The following is a 20,814-nucleotide window of genomic DNA, read 5'->3' as shown; positions in this document are numbered from 1 at the left end:
CCTAAGCACACTCCAGGAAAACCTGGGCTGCGTCTACAGACTTCGGGAAAGGAAGGAGACAGCAGCACACGTGGATGGCCAGAACACTGCGGCAGAGGACGTGATGCGGCTGGAGTGGTGAATAATTCGGCATCTCTGCAGAGACAACGGCGCTACAATTGCACTGGCTTCCCATACCTTATTTTTCTACCAAGGGCCATTTGGAAATGTCTACCAACCTTCGTGGGCCGCACAAAATTATCAATGTGAAAATGACCCTGCTATTTTTATTTGGTCAGACAATTCATTAACTCACCCCTACACTCCTACTGTGGTGGCCGGAGCGGTTTCTCTTTGGTGTGGCTGTGATGTTTGGTGACATTGATCATGTTGCTTCTCACAGCTGCTTTTCCAGGTTTGTCTCAGTCTGGAGTGCAGTCAACTCTTTGTGACAATAAGATTGGTAAATCATATACATCACAGGAGACACTGGAGGCACATACATCCCATAGGAGACGCTGGGACTGCTGTATATAAATGACAGGAGACACTTTGGGCACTTATATCACACGAGGGGCAGGGGACATGTATATGCCCCGAGCCCCTCCTATGATGTATGTGCCCCCTGCCCCTCCTGTGATGTATATGCCCCAGCCTCTCCAATGTGATGTATATGTTCTCAACGTCTCCAATGTGATTTATATGCCCCAGCATCTCCAGTGTCATATATATGCTCCATTCCCTCCTGTAATGTGTATGGCCCCAGCCCCTCCTGTGATATATACATCACATTGCTACTGGGGCATAAACATCATAGGAGAAGCTGGGGCCATACACATGACAGGAGGGAATTGGGCAAATACACATGACAGGAGGGGCCGGGGCAAATGCACATGACAGGAGGGGCCGGGGCAAATGCACATGACAGGAGGGGCCGGGGCAAATGCACATGACAGGAGGGGCCGGGGCAAATGCACATGACAGGAGGGGCCGGGGCAAATGCACATGACAGGAGGGGCCGGGGCAAATGCACATGACAGGAGGGGCTGGGGCAAATGCACATGACAGGAGGGGCTGGGGCAAATGCACATCACAGGAGGGGCTGAGGCAAATGCACATCACAGGAGAGGATGGGGGCATACATATGACAGGAGGGGCTGGGGCACAGACATCAGTGGGAAGCAGAAAAATGGCTCTGGGACACAAACAGCACTGGGGAGGGTCACGGACAGCAGCACTGAGGAGACACGGACATCGCTGTGGGCACAGACATCACTGGGGGGACTGGGAAGTACGGACAGCACTTGCGGAGCACAGACATCATTAAGGGGCAAGACATCACTATGGGGGCTACACAGCACTGGGGGTGGTTCAAAGCATTGGGGAAACATCACTGGGAGTGATACACAGCACTGGGGGGGGGGTCACACAGCAGTTGTGGAGCACAGAGAGGGGATGGGGCAAATGCACATGACAGGAGGGGATGGGGCAAATGCACATGACAGGAGGGGCTGGGGCAAATGCACATCACAGGAGGGACTGGGGCAAATGCACATCACAGGAGAGGATGGGGGCATACATATGACAGGAGGGGCTGGGGCACAGACATCAGTGGGAAGCAGAAAAATGGCTCTGGGACACAAACAGCACTGGGGAGGGTCACGGACAGCAGCACTGGGGAGACACGGACAGCACTGGGGAGACACGGACATCACTGGGGGCACAGACATCACTGGGGGGACTGGGAGGCACGGACAGCACTTGCGGAGCACAGACATCATTAAGGGGCAAGACATCACTTTGGGGGGCTACACAGCACTGGGGGTGGTTCAAAGCATTGGGGAAACACATCACTGGGAGTAATACACAGCACTGGGGGGGGGGGGTCACACAGCACTTGTGGAGCACAGACACCACTGGGGGAGGGTGAGGGGGGACATAAACCTAGGGTGATCCACAGCACTGAGGGTTGCACACAACACTGGGAGGGCCACAAAGCACCAGAGGGCGAGCACACATCTTGGGAGGGTGGCCGCCGGGCTCACAGCACTGGAGGGTGGGCACCAGGCACGTCTCATGAGGGCGGGCACACTCCGCTGGAACCTCTGAAGCTGCTGTGGGACTAAAGCGCAGAGCGCTAAATCCACCCACAAAGTAAGTCCTGTGCTTGATGGCACTGGCTAGCGAGAGAGCCCATTGGTACAAAGCAGCGCATGTGGAGATTTAAAGGGCAGGTGCCCGGCAAAACCACGGCGGCAGCTCGAACACTACTGCTCCCGAGAATATGCCCGGGGGCCGCAGAAAAGGTAATCGCGGGACGCATACGGCCCGCAGGCCGGAGGTTCCCCACCCCTGCCTTAGAGGATCCAATTTAAATTGCTGGTTCTCACCCACAAACCTCTTCACAGCATGGCATCCCTCTACATCTCCACCCTTATCTCTGTCTATCCCCTACTCATTCTCTACGCTCCACAAACAACTTTCGACTAACATCCTCACTAATTCGAACCTCCCACTCCCGGCTCCAAGACTTCTTCTGAGAATGCTCTACCCCAAGAATCTATGATGATCTACAATTGCACAGCTTTAGACGCTCCCTATAAAGACATCTTTTTAAAGTGGCTATCACCCTCCCTAATCAAAGTCAATTCATATATATCCCCTTTACTATTCCTCAGAACATAATTCTCCCTCAAACTCCATTTCACCCCAAAGCATTACAACGATTGGCTGGTTATGGCTCATGCACCCTTTATCTATCCCCCATTTCTTCGAGATGGCTGGATCGTCATTGAAAATAAGCGCTTGAACCTTGTGTCACCCCCACCTCACCCCATTGTAGATTATGAGCTCTTATGAGCAGGGTGATCTTTATTTTTACTTTAAATTTTGTATCTTCTGTAGCTGTTACTTATGATTGTTTGTATATGAACCTCTGAATTGTAAAGCGCTGTGAAATATGTTGGAACTATAGAAATAAATATATTATTTTTATAATATAAGCATTACTCGCCTGTTGAATCCATTGCCATTTCAGGGCAACCACTTTACTGCTCTTCTTCCATCTTAGTCTACTTGGCTGCTGTAATGACGAGCCTGATAACAGACATGACCGTTGCATCAGGTATACTGTGAGGACAGCGATGGGCTGCAGCGCTCACATGTTTTATATGGCACACTATGGCTGCAGTCAAGTACAGAAAGGCCGGAGATAAGCACTGAAGCAGCAGTAGCTGTGAATGACGAATAATGCTTCTCTTAATCACATACTTCCCCCAGACCCAGGAGGTGGTGACCCTAAATTGTTCCCCAACTCCTATAAAAAGTTCAACTGGTAAGACATTAATGACGGCTGTAAAATACTCTGCCCATCTTTGAAAATGTCAGAAGTAAATTCACTGAATACGTCCAAAAGTTCTGCTAAGTCAATATTCATAGGTGAGATAATAGGTAACATACCGGCCTCCTGATCAATGCTGAGGGATGTAATTTAGTGGGAACAATTGTGTTATTTAGGAATTTTATAAATTTATCTGTAAATTGTCACCTCTAGAGCTAAACTCCGGCCCAATCTCACAATCAGGTGCAGAAAAATGCTGCTACACTCTGTGCAAGAGAGCGCAACCGTCTCATGTAACCAACTAATAGGACACATGCAGGATACCTGTCGGGGGCTGGATGCACATTCTCCGTGTCTAGGATGTCCGGGAAACCTCTTACACCTTATTTTTAGGATAATAAGTTTTGTTCCTTCTTCTTAGTCCCACATTGTAGCAGCTGCTGAATGAGAAGAATCTGGGACTTCTCTGCATTTAGTGGTCACTACTCACCTGGGCGATTATCTGTAGGAATCTCCTCTTTACTCCGCTCATCACCCCTCACATATGTCTCTGTAGTATTAATATGGGTCAGATCTTCACCCTGAAACAAATATTTAAAAGTCACAGACAGATGGAGAAGTCCCATCTATGATCAGCTCTAATCCTGCCATCTCCACCGCTCTCATTACACAAGTATAAATCATATAATACTGGAGGATAAAACAAGACTGAGCACAAGATCTTCACAGCCGTCTACACATCATAGGGAGATTTCATGATACCTTCTCTCCATCTACCTGATGATCCTGAGGAACATCGGGATCTTCTTGTTTACAGTCCTGTGGGAGAAGAGGACGGGGACATCTCTCTGGTGTTGTCCTCTTACTGGATAGAACTGGAAGAAACACATACAGGGTGTAATGCTAGTCACTGCTTATGGGTTGTACAAATCAGGAAAGCAAGGGTCTGGTGACAAAAGGACAAGTATGGATATAGGGAGTACACAAAGGCGTAGTCAAGTCATGATCCGAGGGTCAGAATTCCAGGAAGGCACGTAATGGATTCAGATAGTAAACAAAGATGTCGTCAGGTAATGGTCCAAGGTCTAAAGCCAGGAGGTCGCGACAGGAACAGGGAGCAGGCAGAGGAGTCAAGCAACAATGGGGTCAAGAAACAGAGATGAGAACACAAACAGAAACACAGGCCAACAGCACAACTATAGAACCAGAATATACAACTGGCAAGGTTCTGGGAGAGCATGCTCTGTAAACAAGCAGAGAAATTACCAAGAAGATAAAACACCTGAGCAAACAGCACCTCCAAGAACAAGCATGGAAGCCTGTGTTGTCAATTAATGTACCTAGTATTGAAGGGAATGCCGTACCCTACAAGGATCAACAATCACCTGCACCTCATACTGCAAACCACTGTCAATGGAACATGTGGGGATGAGGTAGACAAAGCTGAGGGAATTTTTTTTTTAAATTTTTTAACAGGGACTTGTGAAACACACTCTGGATATGCAAAGACTGAGGGAGTCTCAGTCTAAAGGCAACTGGATTGACCCAATATGATAAGATCTCATATGGCCCAATAAATTTAAGACCCAACTTTGTCGAGGGTACTTTGAGGTTAATATTCTTAGAAGACAACCACACCTTATCTCCCACCGTAAAGACGGGAGCAAAAGAACGTTTCATATCAGCCTTTCGCTTCTGGCGAAATTGGACAACCCCAATATTCTTTTGTACCTCCCTCCAGACATCCCCTACGTCTCCTCCAGGACACCAAGAACGTATCCTAGAGAATTCTTCAAAATGGAGATGAAAACCATAATTACAGAAGAAAGGCGAGATTCCATTAGACTTGATTGCCCCGACTGTTGAAGGCAAAATCTGCAAGAGCTAAGAACGAGCATCAGCCCTCCTGCTGAGCCGCAACAAAACACCTTAAAAGTTGTTCCAATGACTGATTTGTCCTCGCAGTCTGCCCGTTGGTTTCAGGGTGATAAGCAGAGGAAAATAACACATCAGTGCCCAATCTTTTACAGAACGTCCTCCAAAATTTAGAAATGAATTGCACCCCCTATCAGACACGATATTCAGGGGAAATCCATGCAATTGATAATGGAACTAAGTGAACTTGTTTACTTAATCGGTCAACTACTACCCAAATAACAGTCCTCCCACCAAATAAAGGTAAGTCAGTAATGAAATCCATGGACAAATGGATTCACGGCCTTTCAGGAATTGGTAATGGAGCCAATTCCTCGGCCAGCCAGTTACGACTTACTTTAGCTTGTGCGCAGGTTTCACAAGCGGATACAAAATCGTTAACAACATTATAGATGGATGACCACCAGAAAAGCCGGGAAATAGCCTTCTGGGTGGCCGTGACTACAAGATGACCACTCAACACAGAGTTGTGAAATTCCTGCAACAAACGCAATCTTAGGTAGGTATAAAGGAACAATCAACTTGGACTCTGGAGTAGTGGAAAGAGCCAACGACTGAGCATCACGAATCTCTGCCTCCAACTCTAAGGACACCATGACAATTACAATACTCTGGGGAAGAATTGAGGATGGAGGTTCTGGAGGAGATACAAAATCCAGACTATGTGACAAAGCGTCAGACTTCACGTTCTTAGACCCTGGCCTGAAAGTGATTGAAAAATTAAATCTAGAGAAAAATAATGACCACCTGGCCTGTCTAGGGGTAAACCGTTTGGCTGACTCATTATAAGCTACATTTTTATGGTCGATCACAACCGTGATTTGATGAACAGCATCTACCAAAAAATGTCTTCATTCTTCAAACGCAAGTTTTATAGCAAGCAGCTGACGATTTCCAACATCATAATTTCTTTCTGCAGGCGAGAATATTTTTGAGAAAAAGGCACATGGCCGCAAGTTGGTTAATGTTGTAGGGCCTTGAGACAATACAGCCCCTACTCCAACTTCAGAAGCATCCACTTCCATCGTGAACGGCCTCATGAGGTCTGGCTAAATATGAACCGGAGCAGACATAAAACATTTTTTCAACTTATGAAAGGACCCAACAGCCTCAGGTGACCAAACCCTCAGATCCTACCACTTACGCATGAGATCAGAGGTTTAACGATCTGAAAAAAAAACCTTAATAAATTTTCTGTAGTAATTGGCAAACCCCAGAAAACGTTAAAAATGCTTTAAGGTCGCTAGGTTAGACCCAATCAAATTAGGCTACTTTCACACTTGCGTTCAGCGCAGTCCGTCACTATGGAGAATAGCGCAGTCCGTTAACGCACTGCTCTATTCTCCATAGACTTGTATGGACGACGCACTGTAACGCAAGTGTCAGCGTTGCATCCGCTGGACGACGCAGCGTCGTTATTTTGACGCTGCGCCGGGCGGATGGAACGCTGCATGTAACGTTTTTTTGAGCAGCGGAAACCTTTATTTTTCACTGCGCATGCTCTCTTTTTTTTTTTTTTTTTTTTAATCACAAACTTTATTTTATTTCTCGGTGGCCGAACGTTCAGCTGAGCGCTCGGCCGCCGGCATGTCAGGGTACTCAGCTGATCGCCCGGCCGCCGGCATGTCAGGGCACTCAGCTGAGCGCTCGGCCGCCGGCATGTCAGGGCACTCAGCTGATCGCCCCGGCCGCCGGCATGTCAGGGCACTCAGCTGAGCGCTCGGCCGCCGGCATGTCAGGGCACTCAGCTGAGCGCTCGGCCGCCGGCATGTCAGGACACTCAGCTGAGCGCTCGGCCGCCGGCATGTCATGGCACTCAGCTGAGCGCTCGGCCGCCGGCATGTCAGGGCAATCGGCTGATCGCCCGGCCGCCGGCATGTTATAGCGCTCAGCTGATCGTTCACAATAGTCGGCTGCCGGTACTGTAAAGAAGAAAAAAAAATAAATAAATAACGCTTTCCGTTATTTTGTACGATCCGTAACATTGCGTTGTGCCACTATATGCAATGCATCCGTTCCATCCGTCACACAACGCAATGCTACGGAAGCCGTCCAACGCAAGTGTGAAACTAGCCTTATGACTTGCACCTTCCCAGGTTCGATTTTAAATGCAAATGTAGACACAATGAACCCTAGGAATGAGATTTCATGGACAGCAAATGTACATTTTTCTAACTTAGGCTAGGTTCACACTTCCGTTGTTTTAAATCCGTCAGGTCCGTCAGCAACGGATCAGTTGTTTTTAAGTTGTCAACTGATGCAACTAATGTGTTTTTCACAGGATTCCTTTCACAGGAATCCTGTGAAAAAACTGATCCGTTGCATCCGCTGTGCGTCCGATTTTTGACGGATCAGTCATGATCCGTTTGTGTTTGGGACAGCCCAGTGGGTGTGCCAAACCTGCTGGGCATGCTCAGTAGAGCATGACGGAATCCAGCGCTGGATTCCGTCATAAGACAGATTACGACGGAATCCAGCACCATAGACATACATTACAAGCCTGACGGATGGCGGCGAATTCCTGCGCGGTGCGTCAATTTTGACGGCCAGAAAAACGTTACATTCTGCGTTGCTCCCCGCCCAGCGGTCAGTCAAAAAAACGACGGACCGCGACGCAGCGGACGCAACGCACGGTCATCAGTCGCAATCCGCCACTAATGCAAGTCTATAGGACACAACGGAATCCGCTAAACGGATTCCGTCGTTTACCATAGCAGCAGATTAAGACTGATACATTTTAGCGGAAATGTGAACTTAGCCTTAGCAAACAAAGAATTTTCTCTAAGCCTTTGTAGAACAGTATGATATATCCATAATGAGAATCCGAATCAGGTGAAAAAACTTAAAATATCCTCCAGATAAACCACAATAAACCTTCCAATGTAATCAGAAAAAATATTGTTCATAAAGTTTTGAAAAACAGCAGGTGCATTGCTCAGTCCTAAAGGCATGACAATATTGTCAAACAGACCCTTGGACATTAAAAATGCTGTCATCCACTCATCACCCTCCCGGATGCGTATTAAATTATAAGCCTTTCTACGATCCAGTTTAGAAAACCATTTGGCCCCAGTAAGCTGATTATATAAGTCAGGGATAAGTGGAAGCGGATATGTATTTTTAATCGTTACTTTATTCAAATCACGGAAATTGAGGCAGGGACGGAGTCCTCCATTTGTTGTTTTTTTTTTACAAAGAAAAATCCAGCAGCTACAGGAGAGGAGGACAAATATGCCCTTTCCATAAACGTTTGCATATGTATGCGTTCATGGCAGCCCGCTCAGGGCCAGACAAATTATACAGACGAGCTTTAGGCAATATGGCATTAGGGACAAGGTTGATAGCACAATCATAAGGGCGATGGGGAGGTAAAATCTCTGCCTCTTTTTCAGAGAAAATATCTCTGAAATCCTTCAGGTACTCCGGAAGACCCTCCGGGCTAGCAGAGAAAACCTGAACAGAATTGAGAATTACTCATGACAATAAGATCCCCATTTAACACTATCCCTCTGATGCCAATCATTGACAGGGTTATGCATATATAGCCAAGGGATTCTCAATGCCAACCCCGCAGGTAAATTATCCATCACATAACAGGAGATGACCTTGGTATGAAGAGATCCCACTTTGAGTATGAATTCCAGAGTTGAAAACTGGATCAGATTCTGGAGTAACGAGTCTTGTCAATGGCAACAATCTGAATGGGTTACAATCTAACTGTCCCTAAACCAAGTTTCATAACCAGTCCAGAATTAATAAAGTTAGCTGCGGACCCACAGTCAATGAAAGCGAATGCTGATACAGATTGGTTCTCAAGAAGTAATTCCAGATTCATTAGCACTTTATCTGAGGAGTTAAGAGGTACCTGGAAGTCTGGGTGACGACCACGATAATCACCCAGACTTAGGCATCTCCTGATAGCTTGTCTGCTGGGGGAGGGGGGGGGGAATACCAAGCAGTCCTTCTGAAAATGTCAAGCGCGACCGCAATGGAAATCCAAAATCGCGACGTCGTCTTCTCTCCTTGTCTCTAGGACTGGCTGCACCAACTTCCATGGGTTTTGCCTCAGGTAGATGATCAACACTGGGAGGACTGAAGGGAACCTCCTGTCAAGCCTCACGTCTTTCCTGAATCCTGCGATACATTCGGATAGCCTGAGTCCTGGCCTCCCTCAATGAACCAAGTGGAAAGTAGAAAGCCAGAACGCCCTTTAACGTATCTGAAAGGCCGCTGTGAATCTGACACCTGAGGGCTGCGTCATTCCATAGAACTTCATTATAGTTCTGAGTGCCGACAATGGGTCATCTGCTCAGCGGTGCGGCCTACCTGTGTCAAGTTCATGAGCTTTGCCTCTGCCACCTGGACTCTGTCAGGTTCGAAATCTATCAACCCCAAAGCATCAAAAAAGGCGTCAACAGAAGACTGTTCTGGGGCTAATGGGGACAAAGAAAATGCCCATGTCTGAGGACCCTTCTTAAAAGGGACATAACAATTCCCACCCACTGGGACTCATTCCCTGACGATCGTGGCTGTAAGGTAAAAAATAATTTACAGCGCTCTCTGAAAATTCTGAATTGGTCTTTCTCCACTAAAAATGTAGATAAACTAGAAAAGAGAAGCGCTGATAGGGTTTTACCAGATAAAACACACGGTTAGCAAATGGTAAATGCACTCACCGATTGAGGTTGTGAGAGGTCACAACCACCACAGAGAGCATGAGATAATGGCAGCTGCAGCGGCCCCACGTGTTTCAGACTTCAAAGTGGAGAGGGAGAAGGGGTTAAACCCGCGCAATCCGCCAGTAATCCAGAAGGAGATGTTGATAAACACCTTTGATTTACTGGTCCTGAAGAAGAGGTCTTAGACCTTGAAACGCGTAGACCCATGGAATAAAAGATTGTTTAATTTATCAACATCTCCTTCTGGATTACTGGCGGATTGTGCGGGTTTAACCCCTTCTCCCTCTCCACTTTGAAGTCCACTAAAAACGTAACAGGGAGCACCACCACGAGTTCGAGGGAGCTCAATTGTACATCAGTCAGTCCAGGCGTCATGACTACAGTAGGTAGTGAGGGGTACTTAGACGTGCCCAACGTACTAGAAAACTGCCCATACTACTGAGTCTGAGAAGATTCTAACTTCTGATTCTCCATGGATTAGATCCTTGTACTACATGAGTCAGGTTTGCCATCTGTCTACAGAGTGCATACTGGATCCATGGGAGAAGAAAAAAAAAAAAAAAAAAAGGCAGGCCAGTCGTAATGTAATGCAGTCACTACTTACGAGTTGTACAAATGGAAGAGTAGTCAGGAAAGCCGGGGTCTGGTAACAGGAGGACACTTATGGATACAGGGAGTACACAAAGGCGTAGTCAGGTCACAATCCGAGGGTCAGAATTCCAAGAAGGCACGTAATGGATTCAAGGAGTAAACAGAAACATGGTCAAGTAACGGTCCGCAGTCTAAAGCCAGGAGGTCATGACAGAAACAAGCAGCGGTCAGAAAAGAGTCAAACAACAGTCCAGGGTCAAATAAAACAGAGATCAGAACACATGCAGAAACACAGGCCAAGAGCACAACTACTGAACCAAAATGAACGACTGGCAAGGTTCTGGGAGAGCATACTCAGTAAAGAAGCAGAGCAATAATCAAGAAGATGAAACACATGAGCAATCAGCACCTCTGAAAACAAGCATGGAAGCCTGCGCTGTCAATCAACCTGCCCAGTAGCCCAGGAAAACACAACAGAGCAGCTGTGCACGATGCTGTGCACAGAGGAATCAGGACCCAGGGATTGAATTCATTCCTTACATAAAGATAATTATAGGCCGTGTGTTTTTAGTTCTGTCTATTACCTGGTGATGTGAGGGGCTGGGGAACCTCCATCATGACGTCCTTGTACAGATCTTTGTGTCCTTCTAAATACTCCCACTCCTCCATGGAGAAATAGACGGTGACGTCCTGACACCTTATAGGAACCTGACACATACAATGATACCGTCACCCCCGATCCCTTCATAGCGTTACTGTATAATGTCCCAGCATTCCCAGCAGTGTCACCTCTCCAGTCAGCAGCTCAATCATCTTGTAGGTGAGGTCTAGGATCTTCTGGTCATTGATATCCTCATGTATCGGGGGGTGAGGTGGAGGCCCCGTGATTGGGCTCAGGGGTCTTCCCCATCCCTCAGACACAGGGGCCTGACAGCGCTCACTAGAGGTCTTCTTCACTACTGTGTAATCCTGGTTATGGAGAGACACAGTAAGAAATCTCACTCCAGACATTTCCAGAGTCCTCACCTCTCCAGTTCTGTCCATCTGTTATTCCCATAGATAAGAATGATGTAATGTGACATCATCAGAATCTCTCACCTCTCCAGTAAGCCGGAAGAGGATCTCTAGGGTGAGGTGTAATATCCTCTCCGCCATCTTGTCTCTGTCTCTTTCCATCCATGATAGTTCTGAAAATTATATAGATTCATTTTTAGTATCTTATGTAATAATAACCGAATAATAATAATATCCAAAATGAGAAGAGAATGAGAGGATGTGATAACATATATAGTGCAAAAGAAATCCTGGAGTAATGACGTCAGTATAAGGCTACATTCACACGACCGTCCTGTTTTTGCGGTCAGCAAAAAACGGTACTGTTTTTTCACGAATGCATCCCTTTGGCATCAGTCTGACATCCGTTCCGTTCACGGGCCGTGTGTCATCCGTGTGTCATTTGTGTGCCGTCTGTTTTTTGCAGACCGCAAAAAACGGAAACAGCTAGTTAAATGGATGGATAGATATATAGAGAGAGAGGGATGACTAGAGAGAGAAAGGAATGAATAGATAGATAGATAGAGAGATAGCTAGAGGGATATATAGATAGTAGATGAGGAAGACATAAATAACTAAAGGGTCCTTAGCCTTGTATTTAGCTAAAAAATAAATAATTTAAAAAAAAAACCAAAAAACGTGGGGTCCCCCCTATTTTTTGTAGCCAACTCGGTTGAAACAGACGGCTGCAGCCTGCAGAACACAGCTGGCAGCTTCACCTTGGCTGGTAATCCAAAACCAAGGGCACCCCATACTGTTATTTTAAATTAAATAAATCATTTAAAATAAAAAACGTGGCGTTTCCTCCGAATTGGATCACCAGCCAAGGTAAAGCGGACAGCTGTGGTCTGGAATTCTCAGACTAGGGAGGTCCGCGGTTCTTGGACACTCCCCAGCCTAAAAATAGCAGGCCGCAGCCACCCCAGAAGTGGCGCATCCCGATGCCCTGGTGCGGTGGCAAATGGAGTAATATATGGTGTTGATACCAGTTGTATAATGTCACCTGGCATCAAACCCTGGGGTTGTGATGACACGGCATCTATCAGATACCCAATATCACAAACCCAATCAGTAATGGGAAAAAAAAAATTACTACAAACAAATTTTTATTTGAAAAAATACTCCCCAAAAATATTCCCTCTTCCACCAATTTATTGGAAAGAAAATCAAATCCGGGTCCGGCGTAATCCAATAAGGGGATCCCACGACGATCCATCCTCACTGTCCCAGTCAATGAAGAACAGAATGTTCCCCAGTGGCTGGGAGAGCAGTGCAGTGACCTGAGGTAACATCATAAGGTGAGCCCAGGTCACTGCAGGGCATAACCAGCGCTGACTTCAGGAGGTTAGTGACGTACATTACCTGTGGTCACGACGTCAGCGCTGGTCACTGAGTTCAATGACCGCCGCGTTTACAAGAAAAATATCAAGCTGCTCATGACGTCACTGCTAGTCACAGTCTTTTATATGGCGGGCATAGAAAGCAGTGATGAGCGCTGACGTCAGGAGTCCAGGACTTCATCACCGCAGGTAATGAACTTTACTAACCTCCTGACGGCAGCGCTCATCATCGCCGCGGCTGCAGTGCGAGCAGCCACAGGGCTGGAGCTGGACACAGACTGCAGGGGCACCCGACGGAAGCCACACGGAAGTTCTTCCGTGCGGCTTCTGGGGATTTTGCAGACCCATTGACTTGTATTGAGTCACAGTCTATTATTACAGAACAGAACAGGACATGTTCCATAATAATGGAACGGACATACGGCGCAGGATCGGATGCACAAGGAAGTGCTACCATGTGCCATCCGATCCTACACAAAAGACATTAAAAAGAGAGGGTCCTGTCTGTGGGTCTGCAAAGAAAAGAAAAGGGAACTGACCAGGACAGATGGAACAGTCATCTGAATAAGCCCTAAATCTAGTAGAGGACTTCATATATCTAGAAATTAGACTTTTTTTTTTTTAATCACCATGAAAAACTAATGTCTCAGAAAAGAAAAACAGAATGAAGGAGAGTGTGAATAACGACTAATCCTGATAGAGAAGAACAGGGAATCTCCACACATCTCCACCTGCAGAGCCGCACACTAGATATATGGCTGCTCTGTGCTTCCAGGGCCTGTGATGATGTCACATGGAGGGGAGGAGTCAGGGGTCACATGATCAGCTCCTCAGTGTATGCAGGACTCTGCTGTGCTGGTTGTCATGGTGCTGGATGAGGGGAAGTTTATGTGTGGGGTCAGGAGGGATTTACAGTGTGGATGTAGCAGAGCCTTGTGTGTACGAAGTGTACGGAGCGGCGCCGCGTGTGTACGAGGTGTACGGAGCGGCGCCGCGTGTGTACGAGGTGTACGGAGTGGAGCCGTGTGTGTACGAGGTGTACAGAGCGGAGCCGCGTGTGTACGAGGTGTACGGAGCAGAGCCGTGTGTGTACGAGGTGTACGGAGCGGAGCCGTGTGTGTACGAGGTGTACGGAGCGGAGCCGTGTCTGTACGAGGTGTACGGAGCAGAGCCGTGTGTGTACAAGGTGTACGGAACGGAGCCGTGTGTGTACGAGGTGTACGGAACGGAGCCGTGTGTGTACGAGGTGTACGGAGCGGAGCCGTGTGTGTACGAGGTGTACGGAGCGGAGCCGTGTGTGTACGAGGTGTACGGAGCAGAGCCGTGTGTGTACGAGGTGTACGGAGCAGAGCCGTGTGTGTACGAGGTGTACGGAGCAGAGCCGTGTGTGTACGAGGTGTACGGAGCGGAGCCGTGTGTGTACGAGGTGTACGGAGCGGAGCCGTGTGTGTACGAGGTGTACGGAGCGGAGCCGTGTGTGTACGAGGTGTACGGAGCGGAGCCGTGTGTGTACGAGGTGTACGGAGCAGAGCCGTGTGTGTACGAGGTGTACGGAGTGGAGCCCTGTGTGTACGAGGTGTACGGAGCGGAGCCGCATGTGTACGAGGTGTACGGAGCGGAGCCGTGAGATGTACAGAGCAGACCCGTGTGTGCACCTCACAGCCACACCCTGACGTCTCTGATATGTTGGAGCCTTGAGATACGACCTTGTCACTTCTACCAACACGTGATGCTCCGCGCCCCCAAGGTGTATGTAAGGTCCGCTTGGCACAGACACCCCCTATTTACATGGGCACAGGGAGGCATGGGACGAGAGACAGAGAGGGTCGCGCAACACTCCGCTTGCTCACAACCCCGACAGACCCTTTTCACTAGCCCCAGTTTAACAGGGTTTTGCCGGTTCGGTAGTCTGCCACCAGTTCCTCATTAGATAGAAGCCTCATGCATTACCAGGATTATACTGGGACAGAAACCAACCCACCCACACCAGGCTTTCAGTGCACATTTCCATAGACAAAGCTGCTAAGCACAGAAGAGGGTGGATTTGGACTCTACCTCACAAGCCACTGAGATCTACTAATGGTAAGAGGCTTTGCCATTCTTCTTCCAAGAGAGGCAACTTTTTAGTTTTCAGTCAACATGGTCATGTGAGGGCTCTTTTTTTGCGAAACGAGTTGTACTTTGAAATGCAACCATGGGTTTTACCATATAGTGTACTGGAAAATGGCCAAAAAAATCCAAATGCGGAAAAAATTGCAAAAAAATGCGATTGGACGATTGTTTTTGAGATATTTTATTCACTGTGTTCCCTATATGGTAAAACTGATATATGGGTGTGATGCTTCAGGTCGGTAAGAGTACGTAGATACCAAACATGTATAGGTTTACTTTTATCTAAGGGTTAAAAAAAAAAAAAGATTTGCGCCATTTTCCGCGACCCGTAGTGGTTTCATTTTTCAGGATCTATGGCTCAGCGATGGCATATTTTTTGCGTCTCAAGCTGTCGTTTTTAACGGTACTATTTTTGCGCAGATGCTACATTTTGATTGACGGTTATTGCATTTAGCGCAAAATCTGTGGCAACCAAAAAACTTAATTTTGGCGTTAGGAATTTTTTTGCTGCTACGCCGTTTACCGATTAGGTTAATTGATTTTATATTTTCATAGATCAGGCGGTTCTGAACGTGGTGATATCAAATGTGTGTATTTTTTTAACCCTTTAATTTTCAATGAGACGAAAAGGGGAGGGGGGTGATTTAAACTTTTAGATTTTTTAATTTCTTAAAACTTTTTTTGTAACTTTTTATAATTTTACTAGGTCCCCTAGGGAACTATAACGATCAGTTGTCCGATCGCTCATTCATTTCTCCCGATCAAAGCATCACCGCTCAGACCGAGAGAAATGCTAATCTCTTGTAACAGTCAGCACTCACTGTTTCTTACAGGACCTAAGTAATGTGAGCATGACCCTTTGCTACCATGACAACCACCGGATCCACGTGATCACGTCTTGTAACTTCCGGTATGGGCCTGTGAGTAAAGTTATAGCGCGATCGCTATTATAATGGCGCTGTCACATATTGACTGCGCCATTTAAGGGGTTAAAAGGCACGGGCGGATAGCAATTCCATGCATACCTTCTAGGCACACGTGTCAGCTGTATAAATCAGCTGAGATGTGCGCTGATCGCCGCAGGCTGCTTGCAGCAGCCCGCAGGGATTAACACTATAAGGGTATGTGCGCACGTTGCGTACTAGCCCAGCACCGTAAAAGGTGCGCTTCAGAGCGCAGCTGAAAAGCTCCGTTCTGAAGCGCATGGTGCCGGCGAGATCGTGCGCTCTGCCTGCAGCTCCTGCCATAGACAGAGCAGGAGCTGCCGGCAAAGCGCACGGAAGAAGTGACATGTCACTTCTTTTTGCGCAGCGCTTCGGCAGTAGCTGAAGCGCTGCGCTCTAAAACGCCACGTGCGCACGGCCCCTGCACAATCTCCATAGACTGTGCAGGGGACGCAGGACGCAAGCAGTTACGCTGCGCTACAAAGCGCAGCATAACTGCATGAATTTACGCAACGTGCGCACATAGCCTAACTGCTAGGACATAATATTACTGCCCACGGTCATTAAGGGGGTTAAGCTAACATTGCAGGTAAACAAATAAAGACTGAGATAACAGACACAGGGCTGAAGTCTCTGTTTTAAAGGGAAGGTGTCGTGCCCAAAAAAATAATGTTTTGTTTAAATATTATTTGTTTTTAATTGAGCAAAATATAAAAAAAAAATTAAAACGTTTGCTATTTTCCACTCTTAAACACTAGGGGGAGCAGCTGCTGAAATCCTACAAAAATCCCACTGTAGAAATTGCCTTAGAAATTGGATTATAGCTGCAGTAAAATGGGCAGAATCTGTTCTCCTGTGTGTGATGTCACCTCTCCCTTCCAATCTGGATGTTTCCAACAGATAAGAGAGAATGAAATGTAGGGACACAGTGCGGAGCCATTTTGTTGGTGACCACAAATGTCTAAAGTGTCACTAAGGACAGCTACATCGTGCTACTCACATAATGCTCTGCACGCCCCGGTCCAGCAATGCTCTGCCGCATGCACGCCTACTAACAATGTTCTGCCACATGCACGCCCGCAATGCTCTGCCACATGGATGCACGCAGTGTGTGTGTGTGTGTGTGTGTGTGTGTGTGTGTGTACACACACACTGTGTATATATTGTGTGTGTGACCAATCACCCAGGATGAGGACGGCGGAGCCAGCATGTGTATATACTATATACCATGTACTATACACTACATACTGTGTGTAGTGTGTATACACTGTGTGACCAAGCAGCATGAGAGAGGCAGAGCCACTGTGTGTATATAATATATACCGTGTACTGAGTGTATATACTATAAACTGTATGTATATACTATATACCGTGTGTACACTGTGTATAAACTGTGTGTGTGACCGAGCAGCATGAAGGAGGTGGAGCCAGCATGTATATATACTATATACCATGTACAGTGTGCATATACTATATACTGTGTATATACAATATACTGTATTTACAGTGTGTGTATATAGTGTGTATATAGTGTGTGTGTATCCCCCTAAAGGCCCCTTTACACACAAACTTTCTAGCGATCCCACCAGCGATCCCAACCTGGCCGGGATCGCTACAAAGTCTCTGGTGAGCTGTCAAACAGGCAAACCTGGCGCAACGACGCAACAGCGATTCGGACCTGTAGAACGACCTAGCTGGTCATTGGGGACGTTGTAAAGCAGCTTTTTGAAAGGGAAGTCGCTAACGAAGTCGCTGTAAAGTCCCCTCTACACACTAAAACTTTGCTGCACAGCGGGAAACAAAGGACCAAAGAATGGTCCTGAACGATTTGTAGCGATCACAACTTCACAGCAGGGGCCAGGTCGCTGATGTGTTTCACACACTGCAATGTCGCTGGGGAGGTCGCTGTAACGTCACAAAACCGGTGACGTTACAGCGATGTCGTTTGCGATGTTGCAGTGTGTAAAGCCACCTTTAGCCTGTACCATATTGTAATCAGGCTTCAGCAGTAGCTATTGTCCTTGATCTGGTGGGGGGTTGCATATATATTGTTCTCCTCTGCAGGAGGCTTCCCTAATACACAATCTCTGGAGACTGTGTTCTAGGAACTTCTTTCTAACTAGAAGCTACAAGTAGTAAATGTTAAAGGGGTGGATCTGAGCACTTCTGCCTATCCAGGGGGTGGATCTAAGGAGAGGTGGGAGATTCAGCCACATGTTTTTTTAGTTTAGTTATGCTTTGTTGTGTGAAGGAAGAGGAACTGATTGAGGCCAGCTCCTTTTTGCCCGTATATGGACGATTGGACATTGAGGATCATCTGCCACGCTGCTGGATTTAGGGAACTCATCTGAGGACTGTTACATTTTCCTTGGCGTCGCATTGCCGGGTGGCGCCCCCGGATCTGTTTCCTTTGTGTGGACTCTAAAGAACCATTTTAATATTGGATGGTTTATGCTCCCTGCCTCATTAAATCTTGTTGGATTGTTCATCGGCCTGGCGTCCCTTACTCCTCTGCCGCATACCCCATCACAGTGACTGAGCAGCATGAGTTAGGTGGAGCCAACGTGTGTATATACTGTGTACTGAGTGTATATACTAAATACCATGTGTACAGTGTGTATATATACTGTGTGACCGAGCAGCATGAGGGAGGCGGAGCCATCGTGTGCATATACTATATACTGTGTGTATATACTGTATACCGTATGAACACTGTATATATACTGTGTGTGTGACCGAGCAGCATGAGGGAGGTGGAGCCAGCGTGTGTATATACTATATACCATGTACTGTGTGTATATACTATATACTGTGTGTACAGTGTGTATATACTGTGTGACCGAGCAGCATAAGGGAGGCGGAACCAGCGTGTTTATAATATATACCATGTACTGAGTATATATACTATACACCGTATGTACACTGTGTATATACTGTGTGTATGACCGAGCATCATGAAGAAGGCGGAGCCACCGTGTGTATATAATATATACCGTGTACTGAGTGTATATACTATAAACTGTATGTACATACACTATATACCGTGTGAACACTGTGTATATACTGTGTGTGTGACCGAGCAGCATGACTGTGCAATGCTCTGCAGGCACGACCACCCAAAATGCTCTGCCACACGCCCACAGTGCTCTGCCGCACGCTCACCAACAATGCTCTGCCATGCACGCACACACAATGCTCTGCCACGCACACATAATGCTCTGCCACACGTACGCATAATGCTCTGCCTCATGCACACATACACAATGCTCTGCCATGCACGCTGACACAATGCTTTGCCACGCACACATAATGCACTGCCACGCACGCACACACAAAATGCTCTGCCGCATGCACACACACACAATGCTCTGCCACGCACGCGCACACACAATGCTCTGCCACACGCATGCACACAGTGTGTGCGTGGCAAAACAATGCTCTGCCATGCACGCACACCCAATGCTCTGCCACGCACACCCAATGCTCTGTGTTGTGAATGTCAGTTATGCTTTTGCTTCTGTGAGGCTCCCTCTTGTGGCCAGGCCAGGAATGGTTTGGTCAAAGACCAGGTGTTTTGAGCAATGGGCGTTTCCATTGCTAACTGTCTGCCTATTTAAACCCTGGTCTGATAGCAGGCTATGCCGGATGTCAGTTGTTTTTTGTTCACCAGCCTTCTTCATCCTGCTCCAGACCACATCTACCCCAGATAAGTGCTTGGCTCTTTATTTGTTGTTTGGTTCTTTTTTATCTTATCTGAGTTTGTCATTTACTGTGGTTGTTTTCAGTTTATTTGCATGCAGGGATCTTCCCTCTCAGTTGCTTAGCTGGGAAGCTTCCTGCAGCTATGTTTGGAGTATTGCTCCTACAGTGCCTACAAGTAGTATTCAACCCCCTGCAGATTTAGCAGGTTTGATAAGATGCAAATAAGTTAGAGCCTGTAAACTTCAAACAAGAGTAGGATTTATTAACAGATGCATAAATCTTACAAACCAACAAGTTATGTTGCTCAGTTAAATTTTAATAAATTTTCAACATAAAAGTGTGGGTCAATTATTATTCAACCCCTAGGTTTAATATTTTGTGGAATAACCCTTGTTTGCAATTACAGCTAATAATCGTCTTTTATAAGACCTGATCAGGCCGGCACAGATCTCTGGAGTTATCTTGGCCCACTCCTCCATGCAGATCTTCTCCTAGTTATCTAGGTTCTTTGGGTGTCTCATGTGGACTTTAATCTTGAGCTCCTTCCACAAGTTTTCAATTGGGTTAAGGTCAGGAGACTGACTAGGCCACTGCAACACCTTGATTTTTTTCCCTCTTGAACCAGGCCTTGGTTTTCTTAGCTGTGTGCTTTGGGTCGTTGTCTTGTTGGAAGATGAAATGACGACCCATCTTAAGATCCTTGATGGAGGAGCGGAGGTTCTTGGCCAAAATCTCCAGGTAGGCCGTGCTATCCATCTTTCCATGGATGCGGACCAGATGGCCAGGCCCCATGGCTGAGAAACAGCCCCACAGCATGATGCTGCCACCACCATGCTTGACTGTAGGGATGGTATTCTTGGGGTCATATGCAGTGCCATCCAGTCTCCAAACGTCACGTGTGTGGTTGGCACCAAAGATCTCGATCTTGGTCTCATCAGACCAGAGAACCTTGAACCAGTCTGTCTCAGAGTCCTCCAAGTGATCATGAGCAAACTGTAGACGAGCCTTGACATGACGCTTTGAAAGTAAAGGTACCTTACGGGCTCGTCTGGAACGGAGACCATTGCGGTGGAGTACGTTACTTATGGTATTGACTGAAACCAATGTCCCCACTGCAATGAGATATTCCCGGAGCTCCT

The 20,814-nt window shown here is 47.0% G+C and overlaps 1 protein-coding gene across 1 annotated transcript in view; it reads right to left on the bottom strand.

The window, feature by feature from the left end:
• LOC142313025 (uncharacterized) overlaps positions 1-20,814 on the bottom strand; it is a 70,587-nt gene that overhangs the window by 34,983 nt on the left and 14,790 nt on the right. Inside the window, exons 2-6 of the mRNA XM_075352012.1 lie at positions 11,623-11,711; positions 11,314-11,493; positions 11,109-11,232; positions 4,097-4,194; positions 3,810-3,900 (exon numbers count right to left, since the gene is read on the bottom strand). Of these exons, the coding sequence (XP_075208127.1) occupies positions 3,810-3,900; positions 4,097-4,194; positions 11,109-11,232; positions 11,314-11,493; positions 11,623-11,700 (571 nt within the window). The 5' untranslated portion in view covers positions 11,701-11,711. The remainder of the gene's footprint in view (positions 1-3,809; positions 3,901-4,096; positions 4,195-11,108; positions 11,233-11,313; positions 11,494-11,622; positions 11,712-20,814) is intronic.

This window comes from Anomaloglossus baeobatrachus, chromosome 5 (assembly GCF_048569485.1).
Source record: "Anomaloglossus baeobatrachus isolate aAnoBae1 chromosome 5, aAnoBae1.hap1, whole genome shotgun sequence".
NCBI lineage: Eukaryota > Metazoa > Chordata > Amphibia > Anura > Aromobatidae > Anomaloglossus > Anomaloglossus baeobatrachus.
This window is presented reverse-complemented; position numbering and strand designations above follow the sequence as displayed.